The 23,380-nt window shown below is 40.8% G+C and overlaps 1 protein-coding gene across 1 annotated transcript in view; it reads right to left on the reverse strand.

The window, feature by feature from the left end:
* Nucleotides 1-23,380, reverse strand: part of LOC140491983 (heat shock 70 kDa protein 4-like) — a 71,648-nt gene that overhangs the window by 43,668 nt on the left and 4,600 nt on the right. The window contains exons 2-3 of the mRNA XM_072590546.1: nucleotides 8,302-8,359; nucleotides 1,584-1,724 (exon numbers count right to left, since the gene is read on the reverse strand). Of these exons, the coding sequence (XP_072446647.1) occupies nucleotides 1,584-1,724; nucleotides 8,302-8,359 (199 nt within the window). The remainder of the gene's footprint in view (nucleotides 1-1,583; nucleotides 1,725-8,301; nucleotides 8,360-23,380) is intronic.

Below are 23,380 nucleotides of genomic sequence, written 5' to 3' on the forward strand. Positions count from 1 at the left end.
TACTGATGAAAAATATTCATTTAGCGCTTCTACTACCTCCTTGGACTCCAAGCACAACTTCCCTTGATTGTCCCTAACCTTATGCCAGTCATACTTTTAGTTAGGGTTTTCCTTTATTCTATCTGCCAACAATTTCTCATCCCCTTTCTGGCTCCTCTTAGTTCACTTAGGTCTTACCTGGCTAGCTTGTAACTCTCAAGTGTCCTAACTGAGCCTTCATGTCTTATCCTAACATAAGCCTTCTTCCTCTTGACAACAGATTCAACTTCCTTCCTAAACCACGGCTCCCTGATTTGACCTCTTCCTCCCTGCCTGATAGATACATACTTATCAAGGACACGCAGTAGCTGTTCCTTAAACTCCACATTCAATGGTGTCCATCCCCTGCAGTTTCTTTCCCCATCCAATGCATCCTAAATCTTGCCTAATCACATCATAATTGCCTTTCCTCCAGCAATAACTTTTGCCCTGCAGTTTATACCTACCCCTTTCCATCGCTAAAGTAAACATAACCAAATTGTGGTCACTACCACCAAAGTGCTCACCTATCTCCAAATCTAACACCTGGTCAGCTTCATTACCCAGTACCAAATGCAACGTGGCTTGTCTATATACAATGTCAGGAAACCATCCTGTACACATTGGACAAAAACTGACCCATCTAAAGTGCTTGAATACAGTATTTCCAGTCAACATTTGGAAAGTTGAAGTCACCCATAACAACTACCCTGTCACTCTTGCTCCTATCTAGAATTATCTTTGCTATCCTTTCCTCTACATCTCTGGAACTATTTGGAGGTCGAAAGAGAACTCCCAATAGGGTGATCGCTCCTTTCCTGTTTCTAACCTCAGCCCATACTACCTCTCATCAAATGTCATGTCTGCCACCGTAATACTGTCCTTGACTAACAATATCCTGACAGAAAGTTTGTTGTTTGTAGTTGACAGGAGAAGGCTAGCACCTAAATGTTGTTTTATACATTACTAGCTATGAAATGCCATTGCAAAGTAACAAAAAGAAATCTGATCGACGTATGACTCTAGACTTAAAACAGCGTGGCTGACTGTCTACTGTTTGAAATGGCCTAACAAACCACTTAGTTCAGGTTATGTAGGGATGGGCAGCAAATTAAAATAATTTCACACCTCACTGCATGAGAGATATTACTAGATAAAAGTGCACAATTAAATTGAGGCATTTAGCAATGGCCGAGTGAATGCTTTCTAATGTGCTCAATGCACTGCATTCATATGTAGGAGACATTTTGAATAATCTTTTACAAACTGTTCTTAAGCATTTGTGCTTAACCTTCACTGGAAAAACAATGATATTGTCTTAAACCATGGACAGATGTCTCTTAGCCAATTTTATTGCAGGTATTTAACTTCTATTTTGAAGAATAGAAAAGATCCGACCTAAATAGACTAGGTAACCAAGTAATTTAAAAGAGCTTGCTCATATTCTATTTTGGGCATTGTCATGGCTATCCCATATTGGTCAAAATTGACAGACTTGAAAGAATCTGGACACCAACTTTATTTCCATCCTAATGGCAAATCCAACTGAACTTTATAGTACAAACCTTAACACCTGTGGTACCACTTGGCATCTGGACGAGTTCATATCCAAGCTTGGATTGCTCAGCTCTTACAAATGGATCCGAGAAAGCTCTGCCATGGAGTCTTTTAAATCCTTGTAAAGTATTTTTCACATTGGACACTATCTACAGAGAGAGGTTAAAATTTAATTTGCAGTTTCTTTCTATTTTTAAAAAGTTCTCAAATTAATTTGCAATGACTTTATAATTCAATACTCAAGATGCAACTTTATTTACTTAGTCTAATTTAACTATAAATTATATTAAATATTGAGTAAAATATCACATTTCTGATCCTAGTTGACTTGTAAACAGTTAAACCACCAACATCTATCCAACAAAGTGCAAGATTCACCAGGCATCCAAACCCATGACCACTTCCATCTAGAAGAACAAGGGCAGCAGATACCTGGGAACACCATCACCTGCAAGTTCCCCTCCAAGCCACTCACCGTCCTTACTTGGAAATCTACTGTTGTTCCTTCAGTGTCACTGGGTCAAAATCCTGGAATTCACTCCCTAATGACATTGTCGGTCAACCTACAACGCATGGATTGCAGTAGTTCAAGACTGCAGCTCACCACCACCTTCTCAAGGGCAACTAGGAACGGGCAATAAATGCTGGCCCAGTCAGTGACACCGACATCTCATGGGTGAATCTTAAAAAAAAGTCCCCTCCCACCACCTTTCCCCATGCCTATGCACACACAAAGTAGGTTAACGCCACCAAAAACAGAATTTACTAGAAAAATTCAGCAGGTTTTGCAGCAGCTATGCAGAGTTAACGTTTCAGGTTTAGTGACCCTTCAGACTTGATGGCAGCTAGGAAAATGCTTTTTTAAAAACGCATTAGTTTTTTTATTAGGGTAGTTGGGTGAAAATGAGAAAGTGAACATTAAGTGGAGATGGAGCCTAAAGAGAGAGGAGCCGTTGGACAGAAAGGAGGGGATAATTGTCTGCCTAGGAGAAGGAATAGCTGCTATTAGGACTTCTAGTGGTTAATGATGGGTTGCTTGTAATAGCACATCATGTGATAACAAGGTCTGGTGCTCAGGGTTGGGGTAAGACATCAGAGAAGGTGCCTCAAGCCCTTCAATTGTTGAACTCTATATGGAGTCCAAAAGGCTGTAGAGTTCCGAAGTGGAAAATAAGGTGCCATTTTTCCAGATCATTGCCACAGCGCGAGATAGAGTTGTTGAACAAGGTGTGTTGAAGTGGCTTTCTGATTACTGTCCAATCAACATACACTCCATCAGCAATGTAATCAATGCATGTGCATCAGTGATAATTCGTTCAATGAGGCTCAGATTGGGTTCTGCCAGGATCATGCAGCTCCTGACCTCACTACAGCCTTGGTTCAAACATGGACCAAAGAACAGGATTCCAAACGCAAAATGAGAACAAGAGTCTTTCCTTGATATGAAGGAAGCACTCAACCAAGTAAAGCACCAAGGAGACTTCCCATAACTGAAATTAATGGGAATGAGGAGGGAAAATTCTCCACTAGTTGAAGTCATATCTCAAAAGAAGCAGGTTGTTGCTTTTAAAAAAAAGATTTCAGCTATCTCAACTCCAGGATGTGTCTGCAGGGGTTCCAGAGGGGAGTATCCTAAATCATCTTCAGCTGCTTCATTAACGATTGTCCCTCAAACAAAGGTCAAAAGTGGAGATGTTCATTGATGATTAGTCTAATTTGAGTGCAGTTCAATCCTGAAGCAGTTTCCAGATGCAAGACTTGGACACCATCCACGTTTGGGCTTACAAATGACAAGAAACATACATCTCTCCAGTGCCAACATCAACATCAACATCAACATCCTGGAACTGCCCAAAACAAATGGACCAGCCATATAAATACTGTAGGTATTGAACCTTGCATCCAGGAAAAGGATTACCTGTTACTTGGAAAGTCACAAATGAATCACGGACACCTCATCAGAACTCATTTGTTTAGGGAAAGTCAGTCTTACTAGTTTAGTTTTTTTGAGGAAGTAGCAGGGAGAATCAACGAGGATAGTGTAACAGATGTTGTTTACAAGGATTGTAGTAAAGCATTTGACAAGATCCTAACTGGAAGACTGGTCAGTAAAGTAAAGTTCTTAGAAAGCACAGAATATGAAGATTTGGATCTAAAACTGGCTCAGTGATAGAAGATAAACAGTAATGGTCAATACATATTTTTGCAAATCCACTGTGTTGCATGTTATACATTTGGTTTGCTGCATTACAATAATTCGGACTTAAATGCCAGAGGCATGACTGAGAAATGTGCAAAGATTTGCCAGACAATTGCTAGTGACAAAAGTGGCTACTGACCACAGATTATATCAATGGCTCGGTTGAATAGGATGGCTGGAAAAAACAGTAAATGGAATTCAATTCATATAGGAGAGAGATAATGCATTTGGGAAAGGCAAACAAAGCAAGGGAACACAATAAACAGGATCTTGAAATCTCTTGAGAAAGAATGAGACACGTTTGAGTGCATGTCCACAGACCCTTGGCAGTAACAAAATGGTAGCAAAGGAGGCATATGTGGTGCTTTTCTCATTAGATTACTTACAGTGTGGAAACAGGCCCTTCGGCCCAACCAGTCCACACCGCACCCGCCGAAGTGCAACCCACCCATACATCTACCCCTTACCTAACACTATGGGCAATTTAGCATGGCCAATTCACCTGACCTGCACATCATTGGACTGTGGGAGGAGGAAACCCACGCAGACACGGGGAGAACGTGCAAACTCCACACAGAGAGTCGCCTGAGGCGGGAATTGAACCCGGATCTCAGGCGCTGTGAGGCAGCAGTGCTAACCACTGTGCCACCGTGCCGTCCACAAGTTGACTCTTGTTCTCATTTGGTAAGGTATGGAATACAAATACAGGGGTGTACTGCTGGAAATATATAATACATTATTTAAGCCATAGCTGAATTTGTGTACACACTTTTGGTCACATTGTAAGCAATTATATTCTAGAGATAAGTCCATAAGACAGGAGTGAAAATAAGGCCATTTGGCCCATCAAGTCCACTCCACCATTCAATCATGGCTGATGGGCATTTCAAGTCCACTTACCCACACTCTCCCCGTAGCTCTTAATTCCTTACGAGATTAAGAACTTATCTCTGCCTTGAAGACATTTACACTCCCAGCCTCCACTGCACTCCGTGGCAATGAATTCCACCCACTGCGCTCCATGACAAAGAATTCCACGGTATAGTTGAGATTTAGCTGTGTTATTGGGACTTGAAAATTGCAGCTGAAGACAGATTAGTGAGGAGAGGCTGAGGGGTGATTCAAGTGTACAAAATAATGAGGGGCATGGATAGTGTGGACAGGGATGACCTGTTTTCCTTAGTGGGGGGGTCAATTACCAGGGGCCAAAAATTTAAGGGAGAGGGATGAGAGGAACACGAGGAAAGCTTTTTTTAAAAAAAAGAAAACCTAGGTGGTTGTAAGTATTTGAAATTCACTAAGCAGTTTTAAGGTTGAGGTGGAGCTTTTCACCTTTTAAAAGAGACCTGAATGTACACCTGTACTGTAACCAGTGAAGCTACAGACCAGGTCCAATAAGTGGGATTAGAGCCGGTGGCAGTTCATTTGGGAGACAAGGACACAATGGACTAAATGACTTTTGTGCTTTAACTTCTCTTTGGTTCTAATAGCAGAATAGACACTAGAAATTCTGCAGCTTTGTTTCGCCCCAGCGTCTATATTCCACCTACAAGGCACAGGTCAAGAATTCAATGGAATACTCTACCTATCTGGATCCATGCAGCAATGATACAAAGTTTAGCATAATCCAAGACAAAACAGTTTACTTGAATAGCATGAATTCCACCACTTTCAAAAGTGATACACAGCAGCAGCATCTTCCAAACTCTCAACCTCTACCACACAGGACAAGGGTAGCAGGTACAGAATTTCAGGGAACACCTGAAATGTCTACTGCAAGGTACACACCATCCTGACTTGGAATTGTAATGTTATTTCTTCACCAGGATCAAAATCTTGAACTCCTAACAGCACTGGAGGTGTCCCTTCACCAGTTCAAGGAGGCAGCTCACACCATATTCTCCAGAGCAATTGGGAATGGACAATAGAATAAAATGGAATGTGGACATTGCAAGATAAAAATGTAATACACTTAAAGGATAAAATATCCAGAAGAAATAACTGTAGATTCAACTTCAAGACACCAACAGTGCTAAAAGCCAGTGTCTATCAACACAAAGACATGGAGGTAGATAGCTAACAAAAATGGGATTCTTTGACTAATTTATCTCCAATTATAAATTCCAATCCCCAATGCAGCACACCGCAAATTTCTTCCTACACATGACTCACCAGTATAAAGAATACACTTATAGCTTTAATTGAATGCATTTTCATAAATACCTGGTTACCACTGCATCTTGCACAAATAGTAATTCTGTATTTTAAGTAGGTTTTGATAAAAATGGTAGAGTCAGGCTCAAAGTTTGCATAATTTATCACTAGTTAGAGCAATTTTGTGAATGAGCTTTGACTTCCTCCCTTTCAAAAATCAAAGTAACAACAATAAAACTAATTTAATTTAAAAAATGCAATTTAATAATAGTCTTATTTTTAAAAATCTGCATTTAAAATGGTTGACAGTTAATTATCAATTTAGAACACACAAAGATGGATATTTACTGATTAATAGTTTGGGATTTGAATCACTACGTTAGAATTCGCAAAGAGAAAATTTGAAGTTAGATGTAGATGATCTTTGCACATAGACTCTTCTGAATTTAGGCAAGGCCAAAGTCTTCTGCTCCCTTGAGAGCAACCTCGATATTTTGCAGATCTCGGTGGCATGTATGAAAGGTGCTGCATTGGTAATACGCGATTTGAATCTTCATAAAAGATTGGATGAATCAAATTGGCAAAGGCACACTAGAGGCTGAGTACATGGAATTCATTCAGGACAGTTTCTTGGAACAATACCCTTCTGGAACCAGCCACAAACTATTTGAAATCTGGTAATGTATAATGAGGCAATTAATTGACAGCCTTATAGTAAAATACCCTTAAGGCAAAATTCGACATATGACAGAATTCCACATTCAGTGCGAGGACAAGAAACACACCACCCACTGTGAACTAATAAAAGTAGAACATGGGATCGAATTGAAAGGGAAATTCACGGCTGTCCAGAAGACCAAAGTATGTCTAAATTATAAGTTAGAAGTTTATGTGCGAAGCAAAAAACAACTAAATACTAACAGTAAACATAGATTCTATAACTTTAATAAAAAAGGGAGAGTGTAACAAAGATTAGACTTATTAGAGAAAGAGACACTGAATTAATGGGAAACAAATGACAAACTAATAGGTATTTTGTATATGTCTTCAGAAGACGCAAAGCATCCCAAGAAATATTAGGAAATCAGCAAGTAAAATAATGATCTTGATTATTATGTGAAAATAATCAAGATCAGAGAAAAAGCACTGAGAAAACTAAAGAAACAAGGGCTAAAAATTCCTCTAGATTTAATGGTCTATCTCACAGGGTATCAAAGAAAGTGCGTGTCATATGTATAGACGGACAAATTATCTTCCAAAATTTCAGATCGGAAGCCTGAAAAGGTTAACACCATTTGCGCAGCCGAGAGAGCGCTGGCTTCCCTCGTCCATGAATCACAAAGTTAGCACACAGGTACATCAATCAAGTGGAAGGCCAATGGAATGTTGCCACCTAATGTAAGGAGAATGGAATATGAAAAGAGCGAGGTCTTTCCACAAGTATAGAGCACATTGAGGAGAGGTGATCTTACTCAAAAATGAAAGATTTTGAGGGTGCATGACAGGGCAGGGGCAAAGAGGATATTTTCTCGGGAACATTTCCTTTCAGGGGAGATTCTAAAACTAGAGCATAGATTTAAAAAAAAGTTGACCTCCCAGTTAAGTTTGAAATGAAGAACAAATCCTTCTTTCAACAGGATTATTTTTTTTAGGAATTTTGTTTCATTGCAGTCCTAGTTGGAGGCCTAGTCATTGAATATATTTAAGGCTGAACAAGATAGGTATTCTATCCGTAAGGGAATGGAGGCCATGATTAGATCAATCATTATTGAGGGAGATCTGGTTCAATAGACCCAATGGCCTATGCCTGTTCTTATTTTTTAATAATCTTAATTTTGTATTTGAGGGTCAGTTTCTTTCAACCATTCACAGAAGGTGGGAACATAGAATGGCGATGTACAGTTATTGCTGTAGCTGTTTAGCTTATTGGTAAACCGGGAAAATGAAATTCAAATATACGTTATAACATTTTACAGTACTTTTCTGTTCATAATTACCAGATGCAGCAGATTCAGATGGAGCCAGTCTGTTTGTTTGATCTGGCACTAAGTATCCAGCCAGCTCATTGTCAACATGCATAAATCAGAATCAGCAAGTTCAAAAACAAAAATTTGTGTGGCTCATGCAAACAACACATTCCACCTGAACCCAAGACCACATTACCTCTTATGTCACTAGCTGTGGCTCTTACATGACTCATGAAAGACTACTTGTGAAATAAAATGGATTCAAAAACTTTGTTACCCTTGAATACAATTCTCATTCTAGTTGAGAATATCAATGATAGCAGCTTGATGACAATTACATTACAACAATAGGATTATTGCGCCATCTGGAATTTTCCAGCTCTTCGTAAAGGATGCTTTTCCTACCTGAGTTTTGGCAGCAGCTCCAAATGAACGATTTCTAGGTCCCAAGGAAACACAAGACCTGTGATTTTTAAAAAAAAAAGTGCATAATGTAACTATACTTGGATGCCAACTTGCACCTTATTTGCACAGAAGAACAACTAGCTAGAGGAGCAGGAACCACAATAATTCACATTCTCAATAATGGGAGGAGTTAGTGCAAAAACATGCCTTAAATGCTTGCAACAATTTTCAGCCTCAATTTATCTCAGCCTTCTTTCAAGATGTCGGGGGGGGGGGGGGGGGGGGGGCAATGTCAGTCTTCAGTTAATTCAATTCACCCCATTAGATATCAAATAACTGAAGGCACTGATACAAAGGCAATGAATCCTGACTGCATCCCATCAGTAGCAAGAATATAAGAAATAGGCCAATTGGCTCTTGCACTCTTTCATTCTTGGAACTATAGATATAGCACTACAGCACAAAAGGGGGCCATTTGGCCCATTCTGTCCACACCAATCCAAAAACACCCAAGATGGTCTTTCTATCCCCATCTCCCTGCATACAGCCCATAAACCTGCATCTTATAGCATTTAAGGTGCAGATTCAGGTACTTTTGAAAGAGTTTAGGGTCTCTTCCTCCAGCTACTGGATTAGTGGTGCTGGAAGAGCAGTTCAGGCAGCATCCAACGAGCAGCGAAATCGACGTTTCGGGCAAAAGCCCTTCATCAGGAATAAAGGCAGTGAGCCTGAAGTGTGGAGAGATAAACTAGAGGAGGGTGGGGGTGGGGAGAGAGTAGCACAGAGTACAATGGGTGAGTGGGGGAGGAGATGAAGGTGATAGGTCAGGGAGGAGAGGGTGGAGTGGATAGGTGGAAAAGGAGATAGGCAGGTCGGACAAGTCTGGACAAGTCAAGGAGACAGTGCTGAGCTGGAAGTTTGAAACTAGGATGAGGTGGGGGAAGGGGAAATAAGGAAGCTGTTGAAGTCCACATTGATGCCCTGGGGTTGAAGTGTTCCGAGGCGGAAGATGAGGCGTTCTTTCTCCAGGTGTCTGGTGGTGAGGGAGCGGCGGTGAAGGAGGCCCAGGACCTCCATGTCCTCGGCAGAGTGGGAGGGGGAGTTGAAATGTTGGGCCACGGGGCGGTTTGGTTGATTGGTGCGGGTGTCTCGGAGATGTTCCCTAAAGCGCTCTGCTAGGAGGCGCCCAGTCTCCCCAATGTAGAGGAGACCACATCGGGAGCAACGGATACAATAAATGATATTAGTGGATGTGCAGGTAAAACTTTGATGGAGGTGGAAGGCTACTTTAGGGCCTTGGATAGAGGTGAGGGAGGAGTTGTGGGCACAGGTTTTACAGTTCCTGCGGTGGCAGGGGAAAGTGCCAGAATGGGAGGGTGGGTCATAGGGGGGTGTGGACCTGACCAGGTAGTCACCGCTGGAACGGTCTTTGCGGAAGGCGGAAAGGGGTGGGGAGGGAAATATATCCCTGGTGGTGGGGTCTTTTTGGAGGTGGCGGAAATGTCGGTGGATGATTTGGTTTATGCGAAGGTTTGTAGGGTGGAAGGTGAGCACCAGGGGTGTTCTGTCCTTGTTACGGTTGGAGGGGTGGGGTCTGAGGGCAGAGGTGCGGGATGTGGACGAGATGCGTTGGAGGGCATCTTTAACCACGTGGGAAGGGAATTTGCGGTCTCTAAAGAAGGAGGCCATCTGGTGTGTTCTATGGTGGAACTGGTCCTCCTGGGAGCAGATACGGCGGAGGCGGAGAAATTGGGAATACGGGATGGCATTTTTGCAAGAGGTAGGGTGGGAAGAGGTGTAATCCAGGTAGCTATGGGAGTCGGTGGGTTTGTAAAAAATGTCAGTGTCAAGTCGGTCGTCACTAATGGAGATGGAGAGGTCCAAGAGCACCAACTCAGTGAATTTGAAACACTCACCACCCTCTGCACAAAAAGGTTTTTCCTCACATTCCTTCTAATTCTTCTGCCACTTGGATTCAATCTAAGACCCCTGGTTTTTGAACAGTGCCAACAGAAACTGGCTGATCCAGTTTAATCACTCTACCGCTCACAATTTTGTATACCTCAATCATGCTGCCCCTCAGCCTTCTCTGTTCAAGTTAAGCAACACTCACCTCTCCAATTTCTTCTCATAGCTGCAATTATAAATTTGCTGGAAACTTTCTAGCAAATCTCCACTGCACTCAAGAGCAATCACATCCTTCTTACCGCATTGACTTTTCAGTTTGACGTTGAGATGCTGTACAAAATAGATTCATGGACAGTTGTTGCTGTTCTAAATGATGGTTAGCAAACTACTGTCAATCCTTGGAGGTCCATGCTATTGAGTTACAGTCAGCACGTAGCTAGGTAGCCAATTGCAATATTGGCCTTAATTGTAGGCGTGATGGAATGCAAAATACTGAAGTCCTCTGTGCAGTTGTTCAGAGGAGTGGCACTATATGATCTATAGTACTCTGAACCGTTTCTATCTCCTCATTCAAGATGTATATGTAGAGATAACCCAATAAGCGTTAATATAAACACTTTAGATAGTATGCACATTTCAAGTATAATTTTGTGAATCTCAGTTCAGCAGTTATGGTTAATGTTTCTTTTGCAGTTCTGCATATAATGTGCTCAAGTCAGTTTCTAGAAATGAGTTGACTTGAAGTTCATGATATTCTGTGCCAATTTTATTAGTGCATGGTATAGAGTTACAACTGTCTATTCCTAACCAACCAAAAATCTAAATTTCTGTTCAGACTACACATGCATTATTATAAATATTGCTGTTAGTTATGGTCATGAACAACATCAGAAACAAACAGTATATTTAAGCTAGCAGTTTGACAGTCCTGCCATAGTTGTCAACTGCTGGATTCCAAGTATTAAGCAGACAACCATGTAACTATCCTAGTACAGGCAAAACAGAGACATGAGGGGGGATTCTGGCACTCCAAACGGAACTCAATGAACACATTCAACTGGACCCCATATACAAACCACTCATTCAGATTCGGAAGTACCAGAAAACAGACAAATACCAGGTGGCACCGACCACCAACGCTTCACCGGAGGCACACTAATGATGTCACTTAGCAAGGTGACAAAATGTCAGCAGAAAAGCACATCAGTTTGGCAAACAAATCTATGCCTGCAGACAGCTGTGTGGTTCAGAAAGATTGACAAGAGAAATTTGTAAAAACAACTCAATTTCCCATTGTCTGCCACACCAAGGCCAATGTCAGGAACCATGCAGGGTAGCTCCAGACTGACTTCTCTTGTCTTGGTGCACAATATTGTTTTACTAAGTTGACACTGCACCATGGATGTTGGTCAATTCTGGGACACACAAGATGTGGTCAGTTGTTTTGGAAATGTCACTAGAATGAGCGAGGGGGCACCATTGCGTGAGGTAGGTAATAAATCAAGCGGGCTTTGTAAAATAAGATGGTAGATTTGTCCAAGCATCACAATGTGAAACCCTCTGAAAAACTTGACAAAACATACTTAATTTCTTTTGCTAAGATTCAACCCTTGATCTATCAAGGCAGGTTTCATTTTGGGATCGGACTTGTGCAGAGTTGGGATTAGAAGACTAGGTGGAATGTTGTGCAGCCAACAGGTATAAATGCTAATCGAGAGTAATCAGTTGAATATTCTGATGAATTACACTATACAGTACTATACAGGTCAGTTACAACATGTCAAAATTTAGACTGCGCTATTGTTTGTTAGGCTAATTATGATTTTTATTTCAATTTTTTGTGGTTTCGCCAATAGGCCGCATTATTTCTAATGCGTGATTCTCTATCGCACAGCATCACAAGAGATCATAACTATGTAGTTAAAGGAGAACAACTTGTAGCTCAAACCTTCCATACCAGGCAACATCCTAGTACATCTCTCCAGACCCTCTTCCTTCAGCAAGTTGTTTAATTGGCACCACCATTTGTGACTTGCTGTGGCAGGACTACAGAGCTTAGATCTGATCTGCTAGTTGTGGGATCACTTAGCTCATTCTGGATTAGAGGAGCTGGAAAAGCACAGCAGTTCAGGCAGCATCCAAGGACCAGTAAAATCGACGTTTCAGGCAAAAGCCCTTCATCAGGAATACAGGTGAAGGGCTTTTGCCCGAAATGTCGATTTTACTGCTCCTCAGATACTGCCTGAACTGCTGTGCTTTTCCAGCACCTCTAATCCAGAATCTGGTTTCCAGAATCTGCAGTCATTACCTAGATCACTTAGCTCAGTCATTTTGCTTGCTGCTTATGCTGTTTGACATGCAAGTAGTCCAGTTTGATATTTTTATCAGGTTGATACCTTATTTTTAGATATGCCTGGTGCTGCTCCTGCCTTGCACTCCTGTACTCTCTATCGAAGCAATGTTGATCCCCAGGCTCAACAGCAATAGTTGAGTGGGTAATGGTGAGGAAGTGTATAAGGTATGACCAGGTAGGGCAGGAGTTAAGTTTGGGTTGCTTTACAAAAGGCTCAGCTAGCATGTCTTTGACCAGATAAAAACTTGCAGTAAACAATGAGGGGCTGGAGGCAAGGGGAGTGGATTGACGAGGTGAAAAAGCATACGTTACGTAAAGCCATTTAACAAGATGAAAAAGCATTCATTATGTGAAGCCAGTTAACAATGTTAAGAACATTTATTGTATAATAACAGATGACTTAATCTTTACTATTGAGCTCAATGATTGTAATGGTCACCCAATCAATAAATGTTCCCTTATTTGGATGCTGCTCCCCTTTAAGTGACTACATAATTACTTAAGAATCTGCTGTTTGAGAGAAGTCAGAGAACTCAGGTTTCTGTACACATGAGTGATCACTGTGGTAAAGCCATACTGTGGCTGAGTGTTTGCTTTGACTGATACAGGGATAGAAAAACAGAATGACAACATATTGGGCCAGGAGGTTGCAGCTTGTGCTGAAGTATAATTCTGCTACTATTGATGGCCCACAACACCTCAGTTGTCCAGTTCTGAGTGGCCAGATCTGTTTAAAGTCTGTGCCATTTAGCATGTTGACAGTGCCACACAACATGGAGGCTATTCTTAATGTGAAGGCGGGAGTTCAACTCCAAAAGAAGAGTGTGGTGGTCACTCTTACAGATACTGTCACATCTGCAGCCAGCAAATTAGCAAGGAGGAGGTCAAGTTATGTTTTGCCCTCATCACTTGCCAGGGATCCAGTCTAGTAGTTGTGTCCTTCAGGATATGACCAGCTTGATCATTAGAGCTGCTGCTGAGCCACTCGTGGTGAATGGTGAAACCCTCCAGAGTTCAACTTGTACCCTTGCCACCCTCAGTGCTTCCTCCAAGTTTTGTTCAATACAGGAGTACGATTCATCAGCCATGGGAGGATGGTACATGCTACTCAGCAAGTGGTTTCCATGCCCATGCTTAACCTGGAGCCATGAGATAGCATGGGATATGGAGTCAATATTGAGGATTCCCATGGCAACTCTTACTTGACGGTATAACACTATGCCTCCACTTATGTTGAGTATGTCCTTCTGGAGAAAAAGGACATTTGTGGGGATGGTGACGGTGGAGGCTGGGCATTGTCAGTAAGATATATTACTATGAGTGCCAATATGTGAGGCTGTTGCAGAGACAGCTCTTATTTTGACACAAGCCCCCAGATATTAGTAAAGAGAATTCTGCAGAGTTGACAGGGCTGCTTTTGCCGTTGTCTTTTCTGGTGCCTAGGTTAATGCCAGGTTGTCCTTCCAGTTTCATTACTTTGTTAGATTTCATAATGATGCTTACAACCGAGTGACTTCCTAAGCCATTTGAGAGAGCAGTTGGCAATAAATCACACTGCTGTGGGTGTAGAATTACATGAAGAACAGAACAGATTAAGCGGACAGATTTGTTTCCCTCAAGGGCATTGGGGAGCCAATTCTTTTTTGACAATCAACAATGATTCCTTGGTCATCTTTAGATTTTTAATTTCAGATGTTGAATTCAAAGTCAATTTTCACTCCTTCTCTATTAGGAACATTTACATATTGATAAAGAAAACTTTTTTGAACGCATTTAATAAATCCCTCATCATCCAAACTTTAAAACAGTGTAGCAACCCCAGTCAATGTTTGGAAAATTAAAATGCCCTATTACAATCCTATCATTCATACATATATCGGAGATCTCTGTATATATTGGTTCTCAATTTCTGACTATTGGGGGGCCTATAGTATAATCCCATCAAGGTGATTATCCCTTTATTTCTAATTTCAACCCATTGGATAATCCATTAGAAATACTCCTCTATAATTACAGTATATTTTCCTTAAATCAAGTACACCTTTCCCCCTTTCTATCCTTCCTATAGCATCTAAAATTCAGAACATTCAGCTGCCAGTACTGTCCTTCCCTTCCTTCAGCCAAGTTTCTGTAATAGTTATGACATGGGGTGGCATGGTGGCTCAGTGGTTAGCACTGCTGCCTCACAGCGCCAGGGACCTGGGTTCAATTCCACCTTTGGGGGATTGTGTGGAGTTTGCGCAGGTTTCCTCCGGGTGCTCCAGTTTCCTCCCAGTCAAAGACGTGCAGGTTTGTTGAATTGGCCAGGCTAAATTGCCCATAGTGTTCAGGTGCATTAGTCAGGGGTAAATACAGGGTAGGGGAATAGGTCTGGGTGGGTTACTCTTCAGAGAGTCGGTGTGGACTTGCTGAGCCAAAGGGCATGTGTCTATACTGTAGGGATTCTAATCTAATCAGTCGCATGTTCCCATACATGCCTTGAGTTTATCAGCCTTACCTGTAAGACCCCTTGTATTGAAATAAATGCAGTTAAATTCTTTGGTAATTTGTTCTCTGGCTTGCTCATTGGTCTTTTCAAATTACCTCACTCTTTTCTGATTCCAAACCATCCACCTCTGTCTATCTTTATGGCTACTTAGCAACACCATACCGCACACCTAAGTTTCAGAACAGAACTAGCAAATCTCTCTGGTCCCCTTCCAGTTCAGGTGAAACTCATACCTTTTGAGCAAGTCTTTTCTGCCACAGATGAAATCCCAATTATCCAAGAACCTGAAGGGTCTGTTTCCATACTGTACATCTCGGTGACTCTATGAACCTGCATTGTACCACCACTTCACTACTGAATTATCTGTGCTATCTTTTATTGTTTTCCTCATTAGAACTTGGCACCAGGAATAAACGGATTACTACTTTTCAGGTTCTGCTTTTTAACCTAACCTCTTATATTCACTCCGCAAAGCCTCAAACCTTTCCCAAACAGTCTCCAGCTTCTCGCCCTCCCCTTTCACAACATGCCACAATCATTTTGATATGCACTCTGGCATCAGGAAAGCAACGCACTATCCTAGGTTCACGCTCACAGCCACAGAATTCTCCTGTCTATGCCGCTGACAGGACAGCCCTCGATCATGATTCTTTTAAATCTTGACAAACCCTGCTTAACACAAAATTCATTCTTAGTGCTCAAGATCTGACCGCCACTTCTGGTTTCTCAGAGGAAACTCTCTCCTTCAACAGGACTCAAATGGAATACCTGTTTGAAAGAAGAATAACCAGAAGTCTCCTGTGAACTATCTTACCTTTCCTGACAGTCATGTCCGATCCTGTTGTGTAATCACTTCTCTAAAATTTACTAGTCAGTATGTCTTGAATGCTCTGTGACACGAAGCCTAAAAAAAGCTCTCAATAGCACTTTACATAGAAAAATAAACTAGACTTCCTTGCCCAGAGATTTTAATCTCAATCATGCAAAAGATTAAAAATTAAACATGTTTAAAAAAAAAATCACTTAGCTGAAAAAAGCCTCCAAATTCTCTAATTGTTAGCTTTCAATCGCTGGATTAAAAAAATTCCTTTACAGCTCTCCAAAATCTCTCCTTCTTTGTCTACATGTTTTTCCATGTAGACTTTTTCAGAAATATAAAATTTCAAACATAAAAACCTTCTCCAGATCAAAACTCAACAAACATGTGCACTATAGAAGTTCCAAACAAATGATTCAAAGTAAAAACTGTATGCTTGATTTGTAAAACCTTAAGTAGTCTCTAGGACCTGATCTAGTGTATCCCAGGACATTAATAGAGGAAATTGCAGAGCGCCTAGCACAAATATCTCTACCACCTATAACCACAGGTGAGGATGCCAGATGACTGGAGGGTGGCTAATGTTGTACCTTTATTTAGAAAAGGCTGTAAGCCTGGAAACTATAAACCGATGAATCTGACATCATTGGTGGGTAGATTGTTGGAAGCGATTCCGAAAGACACGATTTACAGGCATTTAGAGGGGCAAGGAATGATTAGGTATAGTCAGCATTGTTTTGCGAGAGAAAAATGTTCTCTCTCAAACATTGAGGAATTAACTAAAACGATGGAGGAAGGCAAAGTGGTAGACATTGTTTACTCTGACTTTATTAAAAGCCTTTGACAAGGTTCTGCATAGCAGACCAATTAGTCACATTATATCATATAGGATTCAGGGTGAGCTTGCCAAATGGATAGAAAATTGGCTTGATGGCAAGAGACTGAGGGTGGAGGAGGAGAGTTGTTTTTCAGACTGGAGGCCTGTGACCAGGGGTGTTCCTCAGGGATCAGTACTGGATCCACTTTTGTCTGTCATTTACATAAATGATTTGGATGAGAATGTCAGAGCAAGATTAGTAAATTTGCAGATAACACCAAAATTAGTGGTATCATGGACAGTGAGGAAGGTTATCTAAGATTATAAAGAGAGACCTTGATCAATTGGGTAAATGGACTGAGGAGTGGTTGGAGTTTAAATTTGGATTAAATGTGAGGTATTGCATTTTGGTAATACAAGAAAAAGGACAGGAATAACAGGGCCCTGGTATTGTTGTAGAACAGAGGTTCGGGTAAATAGTTCTTTTAAATTTGCGTCACAGGTAGACAGGGTGGTTAAGAAGCTGTTTACCATTCTTGCCTTTACTGTTCAAACCTTCAAGTATAGGAGTTGGGATGTCATGTTGAGGTAGTCATATTGGTGAGTCCTCTTCTGGATTAAGGCATGCAATTCAGGTTGCCCTATTACAGAAGGATATTAAGCTGGAGAGGATTCAGAAAAGATTTACCAGATATTGCCATGAATAGAGGGCTCAAGTTATAGAAATGGGCTGGGACGTAGCGTAGCAGGTTCAGAGGTGACTTTATAGAGGTTTATAAAATCATGAGGGCATAGATAAGGTGATAACAAGGTAGTTTGCCTCGGGTGAGAGAGTTCAAAACCGTGGGGCGTATTTTTAAGGCGAAAGGAGAAAGATTTAAAAAAAGAAATGAGGGACAATTTATTTTAAAAACATAGTCAGTCCATGGAATGACGTGAGAGGAAGTGGTGGATAGTTGCAACATAAGAGACATTTGGATAATTATATGAAGAGAGAAGGTTGGGAGGGATATGGGCAAAACACAGGCAGGTGGGTCTAGTTTAGTTTGGGAACATGGTCAGCAAGGACTCGTTGGACAGATGGGTTTGTTTCCATGCTGTATGATGGACTCAAATTCTACTATTTGCACCCAGGTTCCCCAGAACATTAAAAGAGTTTCAGGATTAATAGTATTAAGATAATATCACAAGACCATTCATTGCCTTCCCTGTTGACTGTTTCCATAATTTTCTCTTTATTTCAGATTTCCATCAACCACAATATTTTGCTTTTGTAATATTGAAGCCATTTGTCTATTATACCATTTCTGATTTTTTTTATTGAGATCCCCCAATAAAAGTGTAGCATTACAAGCATTTCTCCCCAAGGAAACAGAAATTCGCAATTAAAACATACCAACTTTAAGAGTTGAATAGGGCCTAATCAACACAGCAGAATAAGGGCAGAATTAGACATACACCCTTCAAACATTACGCACAGTTCCATTGAAAAGATCTGCTCCTTACCACTGCCAAAGTAGTTTGATTAACAGGTCATACTACATCCCAAGGCCTTCCCTCATCTCAGATTCATAGTTTTTTCAATTAATCAACTTAAAAACAAACCTGGTCTGCACCTTAAAGTCTTACAGAATTTAGATACGTGGCAGCACCATACACTAAGTGAAGGTGCAGCTCTTAATGGGAGAAGCAAATTTTCTGATATAAATTGGGATACAAATGGCATAAATGGCAGTGGAAAGAAGGCTATTTTTTGAAGCGTGCTCAGAGACTTTATAATGTTAATTTTAGCTCTTCAAGGAAAGAGGCATTGCTGGATCTGTGTCAGGGAATGACATGGGTCCATCAGATCATGTCAGTTAGCAAACATTTAGTAAACAGTGACCACAGGTTTAGCTACGAAGAAAGGATAAACCCAGAGTAAAACAAGTTTGTAGTCAATTTTAATGAGGTGAGAATGGATTTACAAGATAAAAATGGCTGAACAAAAAAAAAGTGAAAGCTGTGACAATCATGTAATTATAGCACTTTCTCTGATCGGAGATGAAATGCAAAGGCTTCCAGGCAACTTAAATGGTTGGAATTAATCTGCTCGGAGAAAGTGAGGACTGCAGATGCTGGAGATCAGAGCTGAAAAATGTGTTGCTGGAAAAGCACAGCGGGTCAGGCAGCATCCAAGGAGCAGGAGAATCAACGTTTCGGGCATAAGCCCTTCTTCAGGAATGAGGAAGGTGTGCCAAGCAGGCTAAGATAGGAATTAATCTGCTTCAAGTGAGTAGAAAAACAGGAACCTCGATTATCTGAAGGACACTGGTGGGGAGTATTTAGTTTGGTTAATCGAATTCTGGATAATTGAATGCCAGATAATAGTTTAGCCAAGCATCGGGACCTTGCGATCTTGCCGAGTAATCGAGGTTCTTTATATCAATTTTCCCTCTGTTTACCGTACGTCACTGTCAAAACCACCAAAAGTGACCTCAAAAACCAAAAGTGACCTCAACACTCAATGCAGCAAGCACATAGAGTGAGAGTTCTATACCAAAGGATATTTTTCCATGCTGTATATCTCTATGATATGACCAATAGAAAGTGACCTTGATGGACCATGCACTTGTGAAGCAAAGCAAAGGACTCTGTTTCACAAACTATTCTTCAATTTGGTTCTATTTTAATAGAGTGGCAAAATCAAAGCAAAGCATTCAGCTGAATCCCGCAGTCCCAAACAGCCAACAGCACAGCGCATCCACCCAGCAGGTAGAGTGACAGCAACTAGGTGTGGACATGTGGTGGAATGACACTTGGGGTTCAGGTGCAAGCAGGTGTTTTCAACAGGGTTCTCCATTTGTGCTCAGATCATGCCGGAATTTCAGGCCCTGTCCGAAAACAGATTGAGTGCACAAAGGAGGCAAAGGTTTCAATATTTTTCAAGGGTAGAATCCCACACATGAAAAGTTGAAAATCTATTCAACACTGCAAATTATGTAATAGAAACTTAAGTAGATAGAGGGAATAGCTAGATTTTTTTTAAGATTAGATTAGATTCCCTACAGTGTGGAAACCGGCCCTTTGGCCCAACAAGTCCACACCGACCCTCCAAAGAGTAATCCACCCAGCATGGCCAATCCACCTGACCTGCACATCTTTGGACTGTGGGAGGAAACCAGAGCACCCAGAGGAAACCCACGCAGACACGGGGAGAATGTGCAAACTCCACACACAGAGTTGCTGGAATTGAACCTGGGTCCCTGGTGTTATGAGGCAGCAATGCTAATCACTGAGCCACCATGCCATCCCAGGTAAAATATTAATCTAATACATGATAAACTTTAGGAGTGAGGGGAAAGGTAACAAGGGATATTATTTGAAAGAAATGCCACAGCAGAGATACTTAGGGGCATATGTTCACAAATTGTTGAAGGTCACAGGGCAAATTGTTAAAAATGATTAAACAGTCATATGCGGTCTTAAGCTTTATAAATAGAGCCATACAGTAATAAAAGCAAAGTCGTAGCAATGAACCTGTGTTGAAAAAACTGCTGGTCTCAAATGGAGAATTGTGCTCAATTCTGGGAGCTACACTTTAGGAAAAATGTGAAGATTTAGAGAGGGTTCAAAAATGAATCAAGTACAGGAATGAGGAATTTAGAGAAAACAGAAACAGGACAAACTCAACAGGTCTGAAAGCATCTGAAGAGAGATGAACTGAAAGATCACTGGACTAGAAACATTAACTTGGTTCTCTCTCCATAGATGCTGCCAGACCTGTTGAGTTTTTCCAACAATTTCTGTTTTTGTTTCAGGAGGCCCAGCAACTGCATTTCTTAGTTTTATTTTAGATCAGACTGTTCTTCTGCTTGGAAAGGCAAAGTTCATGAAAGATACGTCCGAGACATGCAAAATCATGAAGTGCCCAGATATTGTTTCTCGCCATCTGCTACCCCCATTTGTGGAAGGAACAGTTGAAAACAAAGATTCTGATCTAAGGTGAATGGCAAAAGAGCAAATATGTATCAAGTGATGAAGTTCTGTAAAACACTGCACGAGAGTGTGTGTTGTGGAGCCAGATTCAATTATAGTTTCAAAGGGAAATTGTTGAGCTTATGATGTGAAGCAATTTACAGGCTAAGGAAAAGGATGGTATGGGTCCTCTACTGAACCCTCTCCAATAATATTCTTCCTATAACTGGGCAACTAGAACTGAACATTATTCCTAAAGAGGTCTCATTAATGTCCTATACAACCTCAACATGACTTCCCAACTCCTATACTCAACGGGCTGAGCAATGAAGGCAAGTGTGCCAAACTCCTTTTGTACCACCCTGTCTACGTGTGACACAAACTGCAAAAACATTATGTACCAGAATCCCTGGGTCCCTCTGTTCTCCAAGACTACCCAAGGGCCTACCATTAATCATACAAACCCTTCTTTTTGCATCTCTATGACAAGATAATCCAGCCAATCAGCACCCTCTTCATGGGCTACATAAAATGGTGCATCTCTAATGAGCTCAAGATGAAAAGCTTCAACTATTGGTCTCCTTTTAGCAATGTTTAAATTCTTCACTACTAAGCATTTATTTATATACTGTTTTCTGTAAATATATATAAAGCAGATATAATTGTACTGCAGCTTTTGACCAAACTTAGACCGACAATCCCAACCATCAGAAAACATTGCAAATTCTGACTCAATTTCTTTATACCACAACCCAACTTAAAATGGCTATTTCTCATTATAGCTTCACCTGAAGTAAATTAAGCACAAATCCAAATGCACTCACATGGTACATTCACCTCAACTTAATTGGTACAGCAGAATGTTAAAGATTCTGAAATAAGAAAAATAAAACACATTGGAAATGTACAAGCTCAAGTTGGTATCACAGGACAGCATATCCAGTAATATAAAAACAAACTTTATCAATTAGATCTTTGCCATTAATAAATACAATTCGTAATGCTTTGAAGGAAGTGATGTTTGCCTAATAAATTCAATTAATACTGTGAAAGTATGGAACAATCGTGCAATTAGTTTGCTGACTGAATTTTGTCAATAACACCATTAGTCACAAGATTAAAAAAGAACTAGGAGCTATCACAAAGATGAGTCACACACAACCACTAATAAGGACACCCTTGGAAAACTGTTGTAGATGCCCTTGTGACATTTGAGTGCAGTATTTTATTACAAGCTTTGCAATGGCAGACTGGAACAGTTGAAACCACATCTTTTAGGATCAGCCAAATGGCACATTTAACTGGACATCTTCGCTATGCTTTAAAGAAATTTGTCTTGTTTTGACATGAAAATAGACAAATTATTGTTTTCAATCTCTAAAAGCAAGCACAAAGAAAAGTTCCAATAAAAATAACTAAGTGATGCATACTCATTTACTCAGCTACCTGGAAATCAGTAGTTTTTGAAGTACAGAAAAGGCTTTTGGGCCCATATTGCCCACACCAGTCGAAGGTCCACACATTGTAATCATGATTTCCCAGCACTTGGCCCTTGGGACTGTGCATCACGGCATTAAGCATTCATCTAAATCCTAAAATATCTTCACAGTTCCCCTCTTTACCACCCAAAACCATCTGGGTGAAAACATTTGCCCTCAATCCCCTCAAAACCTCCTGTTCACCTCCTTAAAACTGTATCACGTGATTACTGAGCCCTTTAGCAAGGGGAAATATTTCTCCCTATCTACCTTCAAAACGTTTTTTAAACTTCAGTTAGAACATCTGCTCAACCTTTTTTGCTTGATGGAAAACAACCCTTGCCCGTGGAGTGTCTCCACAGCTGATTCGCTCCAGTCCAGGCAATATCCTGGTGAATCAGTTTTACAGTTAGAGCCTTAGAACATGGAAACAGACCCCTTCGGTTCAACTCATCTACGCCGACACAATATAATAAATGAATCCAGTCTCACCTGACAGCATTTCACTCCAATCCCAATAAACCCTTCTTACCCATGTACCCACACAGATGCCTTTTAAAAGCTGCAATCGTAGCGGCTTCCACCACTTCCTCTGGCAGCTCATTCCATATATGCAGCAGCCTCTGCATTAAAAATTGCCCCTTAAGTCCCTTTTAAACTTTCCCCTCTCACTTTAAACTTATGCCCTCTTGTTGCACCCTTCAATGCAATCACATCCTTCAGATTGTGTGGCAATCGAATTGCACACAATATTTCATTATAACAGCTCTTATCATCTCTTCGCTCTTGTATTCAATATCTTAACTAATAAGTATCCCATAAGCCTTCTTAACCACTTTTTCTACCTGTTCTGTTGCCATTAAGGATCTATAGACATACACATCAAGACCCTTGACGGTCTATACTTTTTCAGATCCTATTCATACTCATTTACCTGGTTAGTCCCCACCAAACTGCATCATTTCACTTTTCAGCATTAAATTCCTTTTTCCACCAACCAGCTTAACACTTTCCCTCTTACCATTTACCACATTAGTTTCCATGTCATCTACAAGCTTACTAATAATACCTCCTACGTTTTATCATTAACGTACACAACAAACAGAACAAGAATCGAACCCGACAGTATGTCTCTTGACAGACCTGGTCACAAAAACGCCATTTGACTGTCACCCAGAAAGCTCTTCAAATTTCACATGATCGATTCATGACAAGGAGGAGCAAATCAGTAATGAATGCCACACAAGTCGTCAGATAAGGT

This window comes from Chiloscyllium punctatum, chromosome 20, assembly GCF_047496795.1.
Source record: "Chiloscyllium punctatum isolate Juve2018m chromosome 20, sChiPun1.3, whole genome shotgun sequence".
Taxonomy (NCBI): Eukaryota; Metazoa; Chordata; class Chondrichthyes; order Orectolobiformes; family Hemiscylliidae; genus Chiloscyllium; species Chiloscyllium punctatum.